The sequence below is a fragment of the Poeciliopsis prolifica genome, unplaced genomic scaffold, assembly GCF_027474105.1.
Source record: "Poeciliopsis prolifica strain line A6 unplaced genomic scaffold, Auburn_PproV2 SCAFFOLD118, whole genome shotgun sequence".
Lineage (NCBI taxonomy): Eukaryota > Metazoa > Chordata > Actinopteri > Cyprinodontiformes > Poeciliidae > Poeciliopsis > Poeciliopsis prolifica.
Genome location: NW_026562493.1, coordinates 78,059 through 93,504, shown reverse-complemented (window position 1 = coordinate 93,504; position 15,446 = coordinate 78,059). Strand labels below are relative to the sequence as shown.

Below are 15,446 nucleotides of genomic sequence, written 5' to 3'. Positions count from 1 at the left end.
GCTGGACTTTTATCTGTGAAAGTGCCTTACTGAGGAGAGAAGCTGCTGTTTCAGTGCAGCTCTAAAGTTTAAATTAGCTGAATCGAAATTTATTAGACAATCATATCATGAAGTTGGATCTAAAGGAACAAAACTGTTGGCAAAGAAACTGAAAAAGCAACAGATAGAAACATCTATACATTAAAGGCTAGTGAAACAAGTCAACTGACAAAGCAACTATTGAGGACATGTTTAGGACATACAGTTAGTCTCCTTCCGCTGAAGATGGACAGATAGAAACCTTCTTGCCCTCAATTGGAGAAACCCAAAACAAATTTCTCTCTTCCTACATCACAAGAATAGAAATACAAGAAGCAATTAGTAGGTTAAAAAAATGGTAAAACAGCAGGTAGTGATGGATTGCCATCCGAGTGGATCAAATCTTTTAGTGAAGATCTCCCACCATTACTAGAAAAATCATTTAATTATACTTTGGAACATGGAGTGATTCCGCCGTCTTGGAGAGAAGCAATTAAAACTCTTTCCAAAAAAGAGGAGGAGTGACATATGCTCTGATTATAGGTCTGTATCTATTCTAAACATGGACTATAAAATTAATACTCGATATTAACAAAACGATTTGAACAATTCAAAACACCTTTGTCTAAATTTGTTCTACACAAAACTCCTCAGGTGGCAGACTGAGCTTCAAATTATGTAAGAAACAAAACAGCAAAAAAACATCTCCTATTACTAATTATTAATTAAAAAAAAAAGAAGTTAACTGTGCTGTTAAGTCATGGTGATGTTTAAAATATTTTTTGCTGCATATGCATCCAGTTCTAGCATACACTAACATAATGCTGTGTTGTTGAATTTTACGCAATGAAATGTTTTATTTTCTTATTTAAGAAGGGAATTATATTTTTCACTTGCATCTTTTGATATATTTCTAAATGTATGAAAAGGTTAAAGTGGTTCAAATCTGCAGAACTGGACAATTAATCGACAGGACAATTGATTCATTGCTAAACAATTGATTAGCAATGGTGAGTTGCTTCTCTGGTGATGGTTAGCCGTCCGTCCTCTCACCAGTTGCTCTCGTCTCTTTGCAGCTTCAGCAGCGCTGTTGCTGGCCAGAGTCTGTAAAAATCTCTTTGGGGCTGACAGGAAGTGATGCGTTAACGGTCCCCGGCCTCGGCCTGAAGGCAACGAGCCGACTCCTCTCCTGCTGCCATGCTGCTGACCTCTGACCCTGTGACCAGTGGACCCTCCACTCTGTCCCGTCAGAACCAGCTCCAGTGCCTTGTGATAGGACGTATCTGTAATCCTTAGCTTCTCCTCCTCCTGTTTCTCCTCTTTTTTTCTTCCTCAGACCTACAAATCGAAGCTAACTCGCTAATCTGGATGTGACATCAGACTGCGGGTCTGACCCGACGCTGCTCTGCGGGATCTGAGCCAAGGTCAGAGCCCAGCTGCTCTTCCAGCCATTTGAACTTTCAACTTTGCACTGTTTTCGCGGGGCGAGCTGCGGGGTTTATTAACGCGGCCACTGAGTGATGGAAGGGTCCCAAGGCTCAGGAAGGATTCTTACAGATGTAGACTGTGGTGTGTGTGTGTTAGGGTGTGTGTGTGTGTGTGTGTGTGTGTGCGTGGGCGTGCGTGTCTGGGTGTGTGTGTGTGTGTGCGTGTGTGTGAAGTGTGCCTGAGGAGGACGATCTGCTGCTGGACGCGCTGGTTCTGGTTCTGTTCCGACTTGAGGAACAGAATTTTGTCTGGTCTTCATCATCTTCCTCTCAACACACAAATTATCTTCCCTTTGATGCGTTGCGTGTCATTGTGGTTTAAGGTCATGTATAAACTTTATTTTAGGGTCTTTCTAAAAGCAGAGCTTCATTTCACGTTTCCTGACAAAAGAGTGAATGAACATTATGAGTCTTTTTTAGCTCAGCGTCTGTCAGGATGGGATTGTCAAAAGGAGACGAGGAAACGGGCCGATTGCAGCGGCCCAGATGGCCATCTGACTGAGATTAAAGAATAGATTTGTCTCTGAAAAGTAATTTAGAAGACGACTGTAATCCAGGTCTGATGCCAGCCGGCCGAGTAAAGCGGCGTCATGTATGGGATAAGTAGACTGTAGAGCGACGAGGCCTCTGCACTTTCCCACAGATTGTTGGATATTTTTAGCCTCCTGAATCCAAAATGACCCGGCCCGGTTCAAGGCGAGAGTGAAGTCCTCCTTCTCCTTCAACCTTCACATTTTCTTATGTTTCAACCAAAAACATCACAGTTTTATTTGGACTTTATTTGGAAAGAGCTGCATGAAGAAAAATCATTCAGTGTTTGAAAGAGGAAAAATCTGAAAACTTTGTTGTCTTCAGTATGAACCCACTTTACTCTGACACCCCTAAATCATCTTCAGTTGCTCTCAGAAGTTCGGTCCAGTCAACATGTACCGGTGAGGACTGCATCATTTCTCTCTTTATTTGCATAAGCAAACCTTTGAACATAATAACACTTTCAACCTTACATCCATTTCAAATCTTCAGGTAAATAAATTGAATGACTTTCACAGACAAATGAGGTTTCATGAAAAATGTTCCATTTTTTCATTCCAAAAATCAGTGGAAAGTTTTTCATTTTTAGAGGCCTAGTGATTGTTGCCCAGTTGCTCCAGTGAAACATTTTTTAATTTCTCTGAATGTTTTCAGGTTTGATTTTGCAACTCTGCTCACTCGGTTCATGTTTGTTTTTGTTTTTATTATTATTTGAATCGAGAATAAAACCAGAACACTTGACTTCTGAAACTGACTCAATGTGTGGACCTTTTACATACAATTGAAAAATATATTAAATTATTAATGTTCATTTTGACTAATGCAGGTCAAACATTTCAGAATCGTGTTTTGAAAAATGAATGGGATAAGTATTTAATTAAAGTAAAGTAAAGTTTGAATTATTTGTTAGTTGCAAAGCACCACCTATTGTAAAGACTGCCCCATGCCTCTTAGTGCCCCTCTCCCAGTTGCCCCAGCTCAACACACATAGCTCAGGATTTGACCTCAGGGATTCATTCCTGATCTTTAGGAAAATATCCAACGTTTGGAAAAGTTTTCGCCCTTCTGACTTCAGATCTGAGGGCTTTAATACAAACTGAACTTCTGTCCAGCCAAATGACTCAAACACAGGGTTAGGGTCAGAACGTGATTCATTGTGGAAATAATAATACTCTCAGCTCTGCACTGAAATGATTATAATGTAGAAAAGTTTGAATGTAACTCCTGCAGCCATTTTGTTTCCCTCATTTTAAAGTTTGAAGGTTTTTCATGGTCAAACTACTGAAATGCTGTTTAATTTGTAGTTAACAGCTCTGGTTCAGTGATTGAAAGCTGCCTGTTTCAAATGCTGCACTGCTTCATGATGTCAGCATCAAGCGCGTTTCTCTTCCTGTGAACAGGTGAGGGAATCTGTTTCCTGTTTTGTAACTTTGCTCTGTTTCTCTGCGTTGGTGTGATCTCACATTATGTCTGATTTGGTGAAACTTTAGTACTTGAAAGTGTGAACTGTTTTTTTCTCAGGCTGTGTGTCCATCGGACGTGTTTTTGTTTGTGCACTATGTTGTTCACGTTTTCCTTCAGACTCGTTTTCTTTGATTCATCCTTGGATTTCAGTTTGGTATGGAGGTTTTATTTTTCTCGCCATGTTTTGCTGAGTGAATCCAGTAAGAATCGGTGGAGGACTGCAGTCGTGAAGCCGAGTTTTACTTCAGCTGGTCCTCTGACATTTTACTTGAACTTGTTGATGTGATATTTTTGGATTCCCTGACGTTGTCCTCCATGTTTCCTGTTCATCTTGCACTGGCTCCGCCCACACGCCTTTTTGGGACTTTTGGCTTCAACTGCTGATGTGATATGTTGGAAACTGCCTCTTAATGGTTTAATATCATAAACAATAAAACACTTTAGTATGCCATGTCGTGTGTTTGTTTCTTGTGTTTGCTTTGAATGTCTGATGTTTTATTAATATGGATTAAATAATCCACAAATTGTCCACATGAAGTGTGACACTAATGGAAGTGTGAAAATAATCTTAGTTTTGGTGATTTCTCCTCAAATTGAACATTTGAGGAGAAAATAAGAGTAAGCATATTCATCTGTAATATTGCTGTTTCAAAGCGTTTCCAGGTTTAATGTTTAACTGTTTCCCAGCAGTACAAATGGTCTTTAAGGAAGTTGTGCATTTATGATCCACCTTAAATAAAACCTCTGAGTCTTATCAACTCAGCTTTAATGTCAGTGCAAACTGGGAAAACGCAGAGTTCAGGCTTTCCTCCTCCAGCTTCCTGGCAAAGATTTACTCTCAGAGGCCAAAGGTCGATGGAGGAGGAAGTCTGATCATTTTTTTCATAATTATAAAGTTAGGTGATTTTTTTTTTTTTTTTTTTTTTTTACAAAATATCACTTGAAACATGTTTTTCTATTTTGAAACAGTGGACACAGATAAGCTCAATACTTCATTTTTAATAGGTTTTTTTGTAAACAAAGATGTATCAAAAGTCACATTATACACATTTTTCATTGGCACATGTGGATCCCATCCACATGTCCCATTTCCACACCGACTGAGTAAATTTGCTGAGGTGTTTGGCCTGGAATAGAACCCTGGTTGGTACCAAACAGAACCAGTCAGATGTTCTTATCTCAGAATACAAGCTCGGGTCAAAGTGCAATTGTGTCAAAGTTTTTGTACTCCTTGCAGAGCTGCATGCTTGTAGCCATTTTAAAACGGAAATGTGGGCAGAAATGGAGCTGTAAAGTCTGAGTGTATCAGGTGAGCAGGTCAGGTCAAGGTCCCAGCTACAGCATCAGAGGCAGCAGAATTACCCAGAATGCAACTCTTCAAAAGAAAGTGTCATGGTGAAGTCCTGCAAGTTGAGCTGCTCATCCTTTCAGGCCGGACCTGCTGATGGACGGGCCAATGGTGGTGGTGGTGGTTGCTGTGGTGCTGATGTGAGGTCCGTTTCTCATGCAGCGCATGTTTCCGGTGGTGAACACACACTGCAGAGGCCACAGCACCACGATGACCAGCAGCACCATCAGCACCACGAACAGCACCATCCTCTTCCAGTCTGCCAGTCGGCCCATCAGACCAGAGCTCCGGCGCCTGGTCTGGACCGGAGCATCTGCTGACTTACTGGCCCCGATGTCAATACAGATGCAGAAGGCCGTGGGGCTGTCAGGCACCCCGGAGAGGGTATCCTGTCTGGAGGTCTTGTAGCACAGCTTCTCCCCCTCCAGCCACACGGGCTCCTCCTGCTGCTGGTGGCTGGGCAGTTTGCAGAGAACCTCCCGGCTAGTGGCCAGGGCCGGGGGCCCGTCCTCCGGTAGCATAGTGGGATGGCGGCAGAAGGGGCAAGAGAGGCGTGTGCTGCCAGCTCCCTCGTCTTGATTGGTCAGGGAGACAGCCATGAGGCGGGACAGGCACTCCAGGCAAAAGGTGTGAGTGCACTCCAGCAGCTTGGGTGTTTTGAAGACGTTGTCGTAGATGTTGTAGCAGATGGAGCACTCCGGCTGGCTGGACACCGATATCTTCTTCTGCGGCTCACCTGGAACTTCCTGCCCAGGAATGTGCATGTGCCAGATCTGTGGAGTGTTTTCTCCCATCTTGCAAGATGTCAGGATTCCTCTCGTTGTCAAAGTCGCCTCTTTGAGACTTTGGTCTTTATCGCTCTGTGAATTCTGGGTTATCTGCAAAGACAATAAAGAGGCGAGATTTGTTGTAATGTAAAATCCAACTCTTACAAGTCAACCAAAGCAGATTTTGTCCAAACTACAGCTGTTTGAACCCTGAGCTATTTTTACTTTCCCTCTCAATACACACAGATACTATGAAGCTGATTGGATTTTGCACTGCAAGGTCAGTAAGGATGAGGCAAATTGACAACATCACTCATGTTTGGCCAAACATGATGTTGTCAATTTACTTGGTCATCAGGCAAAAACCAACAGTAAAAGCAACAGAGTCAGCCAATATTTGCTACGTGGGCATCCTAGTTAAAGACAGCATAGTCTTTAACTAGGACATAGGACACAGTGTCTCTCATGGAAGAGTGTCAGTCATGAAAACGTTTTAACCTGGAATAGAAAAGGTGAAAAAGACATTTGATTCAACCTTAAATCAAAAAACTAACACTGTTGTGTTGAGGATAAAATGTTAACCATGAGAACAAACTACACAGAAAACAACTCAGTTGGATGTAAAGAATGCAGATTATTCTGTCAAATATTGAAAATGCTGATCCTCGATGTTCTAAAGTTTGCAGAGTTCACTAGGTCAGGTCTAGAAACGTTAGTTTCATTCTGTGTTGTTTTCATGCCATACATTCAACAGATTCAGATTTCAAATCAATGTTACTGAAGAGCGTTCCAGTAAGAGAAGACTCTTTTCTCCATGGTTCTGAGACAGACAAGAGGCAGTGAGGTGGATGGAAGAGGAAGAACGAAGGGAACATGAGCAGGAGATCAGACAGACAAGATCATTCAGGTTGTGAATGTAAAAAACAGGATTTTAAACTGAATTCTGACAGAAACAGTTGTAAAATTGGAATGATGTGGTGAAATGAGGCCAGGGATTTGAACCAGATTGATTGAAGAGGCGGAACAACCAGGAGACAAATAGAGTAACCAATTTTAGAAGTGACCAGAGGATGGACTGGAATGGAAGCAGAGAGCTGGGAGAAGGATGGACGGAGTGGATTAATATTACGAAAGTGGAAGTGTGCAGAATGGATAATATTATAAATGTGAGAGTTTGTTTTTGTTTTAAAATTCTTCCCGTCATTAAATATAACATCATTTGGCCCTAACCCTACAGAACAATAGTTTTTTTCCTGTAAACTGGGTCGCTTTTGCATGCCTTCTGAAATATTTAGACTAAATAATATTTTTTGAAATAAAATCACAGATGTTCTAGTATAAACAATATTTCACTACACAAGTAGTACTTAATCTATATTTAACAGAAAGTCATTCTAAAATGCATTTTCTGGGACTTTTGGAATTAGAATTTGATCTGTTCTGTTTTATATAATTTGAAGATTATTAGGGTAAATCCACAAACCATAGGCAGGGAATTCAAATTAAGGTTTGGATTATGTTTCTTCATCTGACAATAACTAACCCTCTACCCTCTACCCGCGAATGCAGGAATGCAGCGAATGATGCTGCAGCGAATGACGCTGCAGCGAATGACGCTGCAGCGAATGATGCTGCAGCGAATGATGCTGCAGCGAATGACGCTGCAGCGAATGATGTGTTTTCCCTATGAAAAATAACAGCAGCAGTTTGACAGTTTGACCAGCAGAGGGCGATGGTCATAGAGGTCATGAACCTTTTCAAGCTCCATCCACAAACTTTCATGTATTTTAATAAAATTTCATAAGCTGAGTTTTAATGCAGCTGTTCTGTTTGCACTTAACTGCTCTGTTCTGAAGAGCCCAAACATCACTGTGTGTGTGTGTGTGTGTGTGTGTGTGTGTGTGTGTGTGTGTGGGGGTGTGTGTGTGTGTGTGTGTGTGTGTGTGTGTGTGTGTGGGTGTGTGTGTGTGTGGGTGTGTGTGTGTGTGTGTGTGTGTGTGTGTGTGTGTGTGTGTGGGGGTGTGTGTGTGTGTGTGTGTGTGTGTGTGTGTGTGTGTGAAAGTCACAGGAACACAGGTGTTCTTGTGACGATGCCCTCAGGCCTGGTCTCTGTTCTCTCCTGTCTTTTGTCTCTTGTCTCTCTTGTCTCTGGTCTCTCTGGTCTCTTGTCTCTGGTCTCTGGTCTCTTGTCTCTGGTCTCTGGTCTCTTGTCTCTGGTCTCTTGTCTCTTGTGTGTGACAAGTCTCTTGTCTCTTGTCTCTGGTCTCTCTTCTCTCCTGTCTTTTGTCTCTTGTCTCTCTTGTCTCTGGTCTCTCTGGTCTCTTGTCTCTGGTCTCTGGTCTCTTGTCTCTGGTCTCTGGTCTCTGGTCTCTTGTCTCTGGTCTCTTGTCTCTTGTGTGTGACAAGTCTCTTGTCTCTTGTCTCTTGTCTCTTGTCTCTGGTCTCTCTTCTCTCCTGTCTTTTGTCTCTTGTCTCTCTTGTATTTGGTCTCTCTGGTCTCTGTCTGGTCTCTCTTGTCTCTGGTCTCTCTTGTCTCTGGTCTCTGGTCTCTCTTGTGTCTGGTCTCTCTTGTCTCTGGTCTCTCTGGTCTCTCTTGTCTCTTGTCTCTTGTCTCTCTTGTCTCTGGTCTCTTGTCTCTGGTCTTGGGTCTCTGGTCTCTCTTGTCTCTGGTCTCTCTTGTCTCTCTGGTCTCTCTGGTCTCTCAGACACAGAGGCTCCTCTTGTTCTCCAGCTAATCGCTCCATCTGTCCTTGACATTCCTGTTTCTCTCCGTCTGTTTTCCTGAAGCTGGTTGTGATTCTCAGGGATTAGGACAGATTTTACCGTGTAATTGTCTCATCAGAGTCTCTAAAGTCCAGTTTTATATTCTGGTCTTATTTGCTGTGGTAAACAATGTAGCAAAATCTGTTTCCTGAATAACATTGAATTTTTCATAAATAAATGAAATTAACCGTATGAATAAATGAGTCGGTGCCACTGCAAATGGATTTGGACTGAAACTGAGAAAATTTTTCTAGCTTCAGGAACCTTCAACTTAACATGAAAGATTGTATATTTTTCATAATACAATATCACAATATTGTACCCAGTAACAGATTTCTGCTGCTAAGATGTTTCTATAATAATGACATATAGTTTGTGTGACATGTAAACAGATTTAAAAGCGCTTTATTGAAACCTCTAATTAAAATCTACAGTTCAGCTTTTAGCCTTTAGCTCAATGTGACCTGACAGTAACTTAGTAACCACATCACCACTTTGTTAAAGGTTTACAATGTTTTATCTTGTGGTCAGTGAGGAGGAACACAACAGAAATAAATGACCTGAATGAAATAAATTACAGCAACAACTGAAGCTATAGAAAACTGAAGACTGATCCAAGATTTGATTAAATATGAAATAACATTTTGCATTAATGTTTCTCTTTCATCCCTCAGCTCAGCCCCAAAACAGCCAGAACAAAAAATGAATTATTTTATATAATCATATGGTTTTTTTTATTTTTGTAATGTCATCAGGAATTACCTCTCAGTCTCAGCTGAAATGAACCTCAATGATAGTTTTGGTCATTTTTTTGGTCCACTTCCAAAGAACTATGAAATAAATTTAAAAAATAAAATACTTGTTCTCAAATTGTAATTTATTTAGTTATTGTAATTTAATTTAGTTAAAAGAATAATAAATGACTATTTCTGATTTTACCTCTTTATATCCAATTTGAATGAAAAATATGTGGAACCTCAGCATTATTTTAGGCATTTCTGACATTAACTGTAAAATTTCGCAAAGAAGGAGCGAAAACGATGACAGAGTGAGATCTAACAGATTAGATCTCTGTGGGTTTGAAGGTCTGTTGACACAAAAACAGCTTGATGTAAAAAAAAAAAACTATCTATACTGTTTAAAAGAATCTGGAGTTGCTGCTAAAAATGGCTCCAGGCTGATAATAACTCATCAGTCAAACATTAACTGAGTTTCTGCTCAACCCAAAACATAAACTTCAAACTCCGGGTGTGTCTCTGCTGCTGGCTCTGTTGTCTCTGTTCCTTGTCCCACTGACCTGTCTGAAAACCAATCCCAGCTCACCAAGGTTGTTTTTTGTTTGTTTGGTTTTTTTTTTTGCAAGCCTCATTCAGACTTCTGCAGCTTCTTTGTGTTCATTGCAACTGCCTGTTTCTGTATATCCTGTAAATCCAACTGTCATGCTCGATGCAGCACTACCTGTTCTCAGTTTGCACAGCAAATGAAACCTGATCCACCTGACGTCTTCAGAGTGAGGGGTTCGTTCAGATACAGAGAGCTGAATATGCTGTGGCAGAAGCAGATGGAAGCGAGTGTAAACATGAAAGACAATGCAGACCATGAGTCTGCTATGAGTTCATTCAGACAGTTCATTCTGTCTGATAAAGGACAAGAACTCTCAGCAAAGTGTTGATGAGGTGCTTAAAAACAAACTAAATCATTGCATGTTAACATGTCAACACTCCTTAAGGTCAGGTCACATTCAGCTTAAGGAGTGTTTCCTTGTGAAAATTTAGATCTGCAGAAGTTCAATTTACCTGTTAGAGGATGAAGATCCCCTGTTGACCTGTCACCCAGCCTGGCTCAGCTTTCCTCTTTCCTCTCCACATGGAAAGAGTTCATGGGCTGGATTCAGAAACCTCTGCAGTTGCAGTTGTCGTCCTGCTCTGGTTGCTCCTTCTGGTGTGATGTTCTGCGGTTTTGTCTGAGCGAGACAGCAGGCGTTTAGTGCTAGAGGCTGATCCTCCTTCTTCCTCAGTCTGTTGGCCGTTACCACCTGCCCTGTTCTGTCAACTCCCTTTTTAGCCCTCTATGCAAATGAAAGACTTGGCCTTGGGGTGGCGCCTGCAGTGGAGGAGGAGGAAGAGGAGTCAGGACTGATTTCCCTCCACTAAACACTCCTCCCATGTTTATACTGTTATAGTTCCACCCTTCATCCATACTGGAGTATGTCCATACTCAAAAACAGAAATCCTTCAGGTGTCAGCTGCATTTATTTTGTACAGAACCAGATCAGAACCAATGGTACCATTCACACACCCAAACTCACCAGGTTCTCAGAATGTGGCTCCAATGAAAGTCAAACTTTTATTGGAGCCAGTGATGGATATTTTATATCACCATAAAATGTAGACTATCAATAAAAAAGGGATGGGTTACAAATATGGATTTACACAATGGAATTTCAGAAACTACAAAAGTTTTAAAAAGTGGCATGTTAAAAATAGAAGCTAATTCCTCTTTGTTTTTCTTTGAGCTGATGACATCACAGGAGGTGCAAGGACGGAGCCAATCAGCTCATGATGCAGTAGCAGGTTTTCACACATTTCAAAATAAATTCAATGAATTAATTTTAGAGTAAATCTTAAATGTTTAGGCACCAGTCTAAAAATAATGTGAACACTAACTTCATTTGCAAAAGGGCCAACCTGCGACTAAACTGAATGCTTTTAATGATGATAAATCTCTTTAAAGAATGATTTCTTCTTCTTTTTATAACCGCCTGCTGGTAAATAAAAAGTTAAGGTCTGTAATGTGGGTGGCACTCAAAAACAAAAGATCACAAGATTCACATGAAAGCCCCATGAGATCAGACCACTGCCACCAACTAGCATAAACCAGAAACTATTGATTTTATTCCTTGATCTGTTGGGTTTTTGAATCCTGACAAACAGCATGACGGAAATGAGTGTGTGTGTGTGTGTGTGTGTGTGTGTGTGTGTGTGTGTGTGTGTGTGTGTGTGTGTGTGCGTGTGTGTGCGTGTGTGTGCGTGTGTGTGTGTGTGTGTGTGTGTGTGTGTGTGTGTGTGTGTGGGTGTGTGTGGGGTGTGTGTTTCCTCTGTATTGAGATTATTATTGTGGTGATATGAAATTTGTCGATCAAAAGAGTTTCCATGGTTTGGTGTTTGTTTCCTGGCAGTTTTTAGAAACTTCTTTGCTTTATTGTAACCAAATGTTGCTTTTCTGAATTACAGCTCAAACCTTTTGCTTCACAGAACACATGAAAACAGATTTGAAGCAGCAATTTGCCTGACTAAATAAAAAAACAAACTGTAAAACACGCTGTGAGCTCAGAAGTGATTTATAAATGTAATTTTATGACCAAACAGAGCAGAATTTATCCATGATATTCTGTAGGTAACCAGGTCCAACAGAGACTGTTTGATCTAACTTACTGTTTCTGTCATGACTTCACAGTGAAACTTTTGATCTGGCTGAAAATCAATAAATGATAATTATTGATTAGTTTTTTGCATTAAAGTGACCTTTCCTCTCCAGTCTTTTGTTTCTTAATTTTTAAGCACTTATGAATCACGATGGTGAAACATGAAACTGCTGCAAGTTGTTGCTATCAACCTAGTTTAGCTAGCGGTGAGAGGTTGAGTGGATAATGCCTCCATCTCCCAGAATTCTGTGCGGTACTGATCACATGTTTATTGCAATATATTGTTGATTTATTGTCCAACACTAAATTGTGTTAGATTACTGATGGGCTTTACATGAACTAGGCACCAACCCAAATTCTGCCCTGAGCCCCATAAAACCTGGGGCCGGCCCTGCTGGGGCCTGTAGATTAAATGGATTACATTCAGGCTGGCAGAGCAGCCATGGTGTTGATACAGAAGACACAGAAATACTGTGTCATGCTGCTGCTGTGCTTTGTATGAGCCGTTTCATAGATGAGAATCAGCAGAGATAAGCTAACAGGTGACAGCAACTACAGAACAGACTCTCAGTTCTGTAGTTAGTGGAATGATTAGTAAGTATTTTGGAAGCAGCACCACAGCCAGGTTATCAAATAAATGTGTTTGTCTTTTATGTTTTAATTATAATGACTAATTCATGTTCGTTCAGCACCAGCTGCCTAACCGGCCTGGTTATTTAGTAACCCGAACACAAATATCACCTCAGCCAGTCATTTATTGGCCGCTTGTTGTGGAAGGACGTAAAATGTGACTAAACGATAAGCACTCTTATTCCACTTCCTGGAAGGTGTGACAATAAAACATCAAAGTTTAAGTAGGTGAGTTTCTGAAGCGAAGCGTTATCTATCCGGGCCGAACCGGGCCGGACCAAAGCACTAAACGTCTCCTAACTTGAACTGACAGAAAGATGACAGTTTCAGGGCAGAAAGGGGGAAGTGTGTGCTCTGTCCAGGAAAATAAGAAACACAATGTTCCATTTGTGTTTGCGCTGAGCCCTGCAGCGTTGGCACATTGATCTGAAACGTGTGGAACGCAAAGAGCACCACAAACTTTTTCACATTTTCACATAACAATCCAAAAGGTTTTCATTGGGATCATTTGATCCCAATGAAATTGCAGGCGGTACTGATGTCATCAGAACCATTTCTAGTGACATCAGTACCAGTTCTCGATCGGTTGGTTAGAGTTTAGATCGACTGATGCAAAGTAGTGAAATTTGGGATCTGACAAGAAGTCTTGGATTTCAAGATTTTTACGAATAATATGTGAGTCCTTTGGAGCCAAATATTCTGTTCATTCAGTTCTACATCAGTTCTACAGTCTTGCCAAAGCTTCTCAATCAAAGTTAGATCTGGACTTTTAATCCTCTCTTGATTTATTGCAGCTGGATGTTTGGGGCTGTTGTCCTGTTGTCCTGAAGGTGAAGGTGAAATCTTCCCAAATTTTCCCATCATCACCTCCAACCAGCTTCCCACATAGTTCCAGCACTATGTTTCACCAAGAAGATGGCGTTCAGGGTGTTTAATACACTAAACTGCTCAAAAGTTCTTCTTTGTTTCCAAAAGCTGCTGTCTTGTCTGCTGACAAACCAAGCTCATAAAGACTGATGCAAATAATAATAAAATAATTTATAATAAAATAATAAAAAATTAAATGAAAAGATGTTACTTCCACCTGGTGGACTTGAAATATTTCCATTTTATAACATCATAAATTACTCTGAGCACATTAACAACGTTTTTCGGGGCTTAGGGATTTAAAATGGGAACTTGTAGCATATTAAAACAGTCAATTAAGCTTTTGTAAAAGCAGTACTTTTATTATTAAGTTTTTTTTTTTTTTTTTTTTTTTTTTGCCATTTTCTGAATATTACAACACATAAAGTAAAAACACAAACAGAAAAGGCTGGTGCACAGACCCTTCCTCCCTCCAATCCCCAAGGTTCAGCAATACATCACAGGAAATCCAAGAAACTTCATCCTGACGTTTCACACAGAGGCTGTAATTCTTTTCATTGAGACCAAAGCTTATTTTGGAAGGGATCAGTCCAGGTCTCTGATCATGTTGAGTGTGGCTTCATCGGAAGCTGTGTCCGTCTTTGATTTAATCCACTCATTTAGCTTCATGATGATCCTGCAAGGTGATCTCTAGACCTCGATCAATACATTTTCTACAGAGATCAAATTCTAAAATTTTGAGGTATCGCAATGTGTAGACATTTCCCAAAATTTTGTAATTGCAACCTGTTCTGTGTGCTGACATTTATTATGAATCGATGCCATGTAAATAAACTGAATCGAGTAAAACAAAATGTTAATGTTCTGCAAGTGAACTGTAGAAAGAGCAGGAAATGGAAAACAGAAGAAACCAGTAAAGAACATTTCAACCAGTCAGATTTTGCTGCCTTCCAGTCGTTCCAGGTTCATATCTGGCTTGAGGGGAACAACTGCAGTTCAAGTTGTTTGAGCATAGCTCGGCCATAAACTTGGATTGTAATTTAAGATGTTTGGACGAGCCTGTTTGAAGAAACACATTGAATTTGTTCAGTTTGTTCTCACCTTTCTAGCAATAATGAAATGAAATGAGTACGGCAAGACCATTTATACAATAATTCAGGACTTAAAAGTAATCAAAATATAACAGCAAACGCCCATTGATCATAACATACAAACTAAATTAGTAAAGAAAAACAAATATTCTCAATCCAGTGAATACGCAATATAGCTTTAAAATTAACATCTGTTTGATGTTTATATAATACCAATTTGATGAAAAAAAGATCAAAATAAAGCATTTTCAATTTACATTCAAACAAAACATTATGAGTTACAAACTCAAGCTGAGAAGTATGTAGGTCATGACCTCAACAAAATGAAGTAAAATGACTGAGGTCAAAATGAAATGAAAAACAAAGCAGGTAAACACCAAGTAAAACACCAAGTATATTGCTTTACAATCACACAAGGGTCTACTTTATAGTTTACTGTAATCTTGTGGAGTCATTAACTTATCTTTATGGCTCACATGCAGCAAAACATTCATCAATAATCTTTGGCCGTGCGTATTACTGTAGTAATTTCGTTGCTGGTCATTTGTGGAGGAAGAAGGAAATAAATCCCTTCATTACTCATCTTATCGTTGTTGTTCAGAGGCCAAAGTAATGTCTTGACATTACCGTCCTGTGGAGGAGGGGCTCAGTCTTCTCAGAAGCTACGATCTGATTTGCGGTCCAGGTGTCCAAAAGATCGTCATGACAACAGTTTTCCATGATGAGCCTAATTCACGTGAGGCCTTGGAAAAGGATCTTTTTACCGACACTGACCTTCCCGTTTTTGGCATGTTGAGATCATTTGATGCTGCAAAGTCAGGAGACTTCTGGAGAATAATGCGCTGACCCTGGAAGCGCTGTGGCTAGAAAACAGTATTTATGGTAAATGTTATCTTTCGTCTTTCGTCTCAGCTTTCTCAGTGATGATAACTGTAAATTTATTTCTAGATGAATAAAAAATGAATTTATCTAATAATACAACTGCAATTTCATTAGTAAATGTCAATGTCAAGCTGCATAATTCACGACAAATATCGTTTCAAAGTGCTTTACAAT

The 15,446-nt window shown here is 40.2% G+C and overlaps 2 protein-coding genes across 2 annotated transcripts in view; one reads left to right on the top strand and one right to left on the bottom strand.

Moving 5' to 3' along the window:
- Positions 1 to 3,951, top strand: part of ptpn11b (protein tyrosine phosphatase non-receptor type 11b) — a 68,964-nt gene extending 65,013 nt beyond the window's left edge. The window contains exon 16 of the mRNA XM_055024299.1: positions 1,095 to 3,951. The gene's annotated coding sequence lies outside the window, so the exon portion shown is untranslated. The remainder of the gene's footprint in view (positions 1 to 1,094) is intronic.
- Positions 3,952 to 4,479: 528 nt separating this feature from the next.
- On the bottom strand, positions 4,480 to 10,407 carry LOC129354780 (RING finger protein 223). The gene is made up of 2 exons (XM_055024288.1): positions 10,175 to 10,407; positions 4,480 to 5,726 (listed from the first exon to the last, which is right to left on the bottom strand). The coding sequence occupies exon 2, from the start codon at positions 5,640 to 5,642 to the stop codon at positions 4,920 to 4,922; it is 723 nt and encodes a 240-aa protein (XP_054880263.1). The 5' UTR covers positions 5,643 to 5,726; positions 10,175 to 10,407; the 3' UTR covers positions 4,480 to 4,919.
- Positions 10,408 to 15,446: the final 5,039 nt, after the last annotated feature.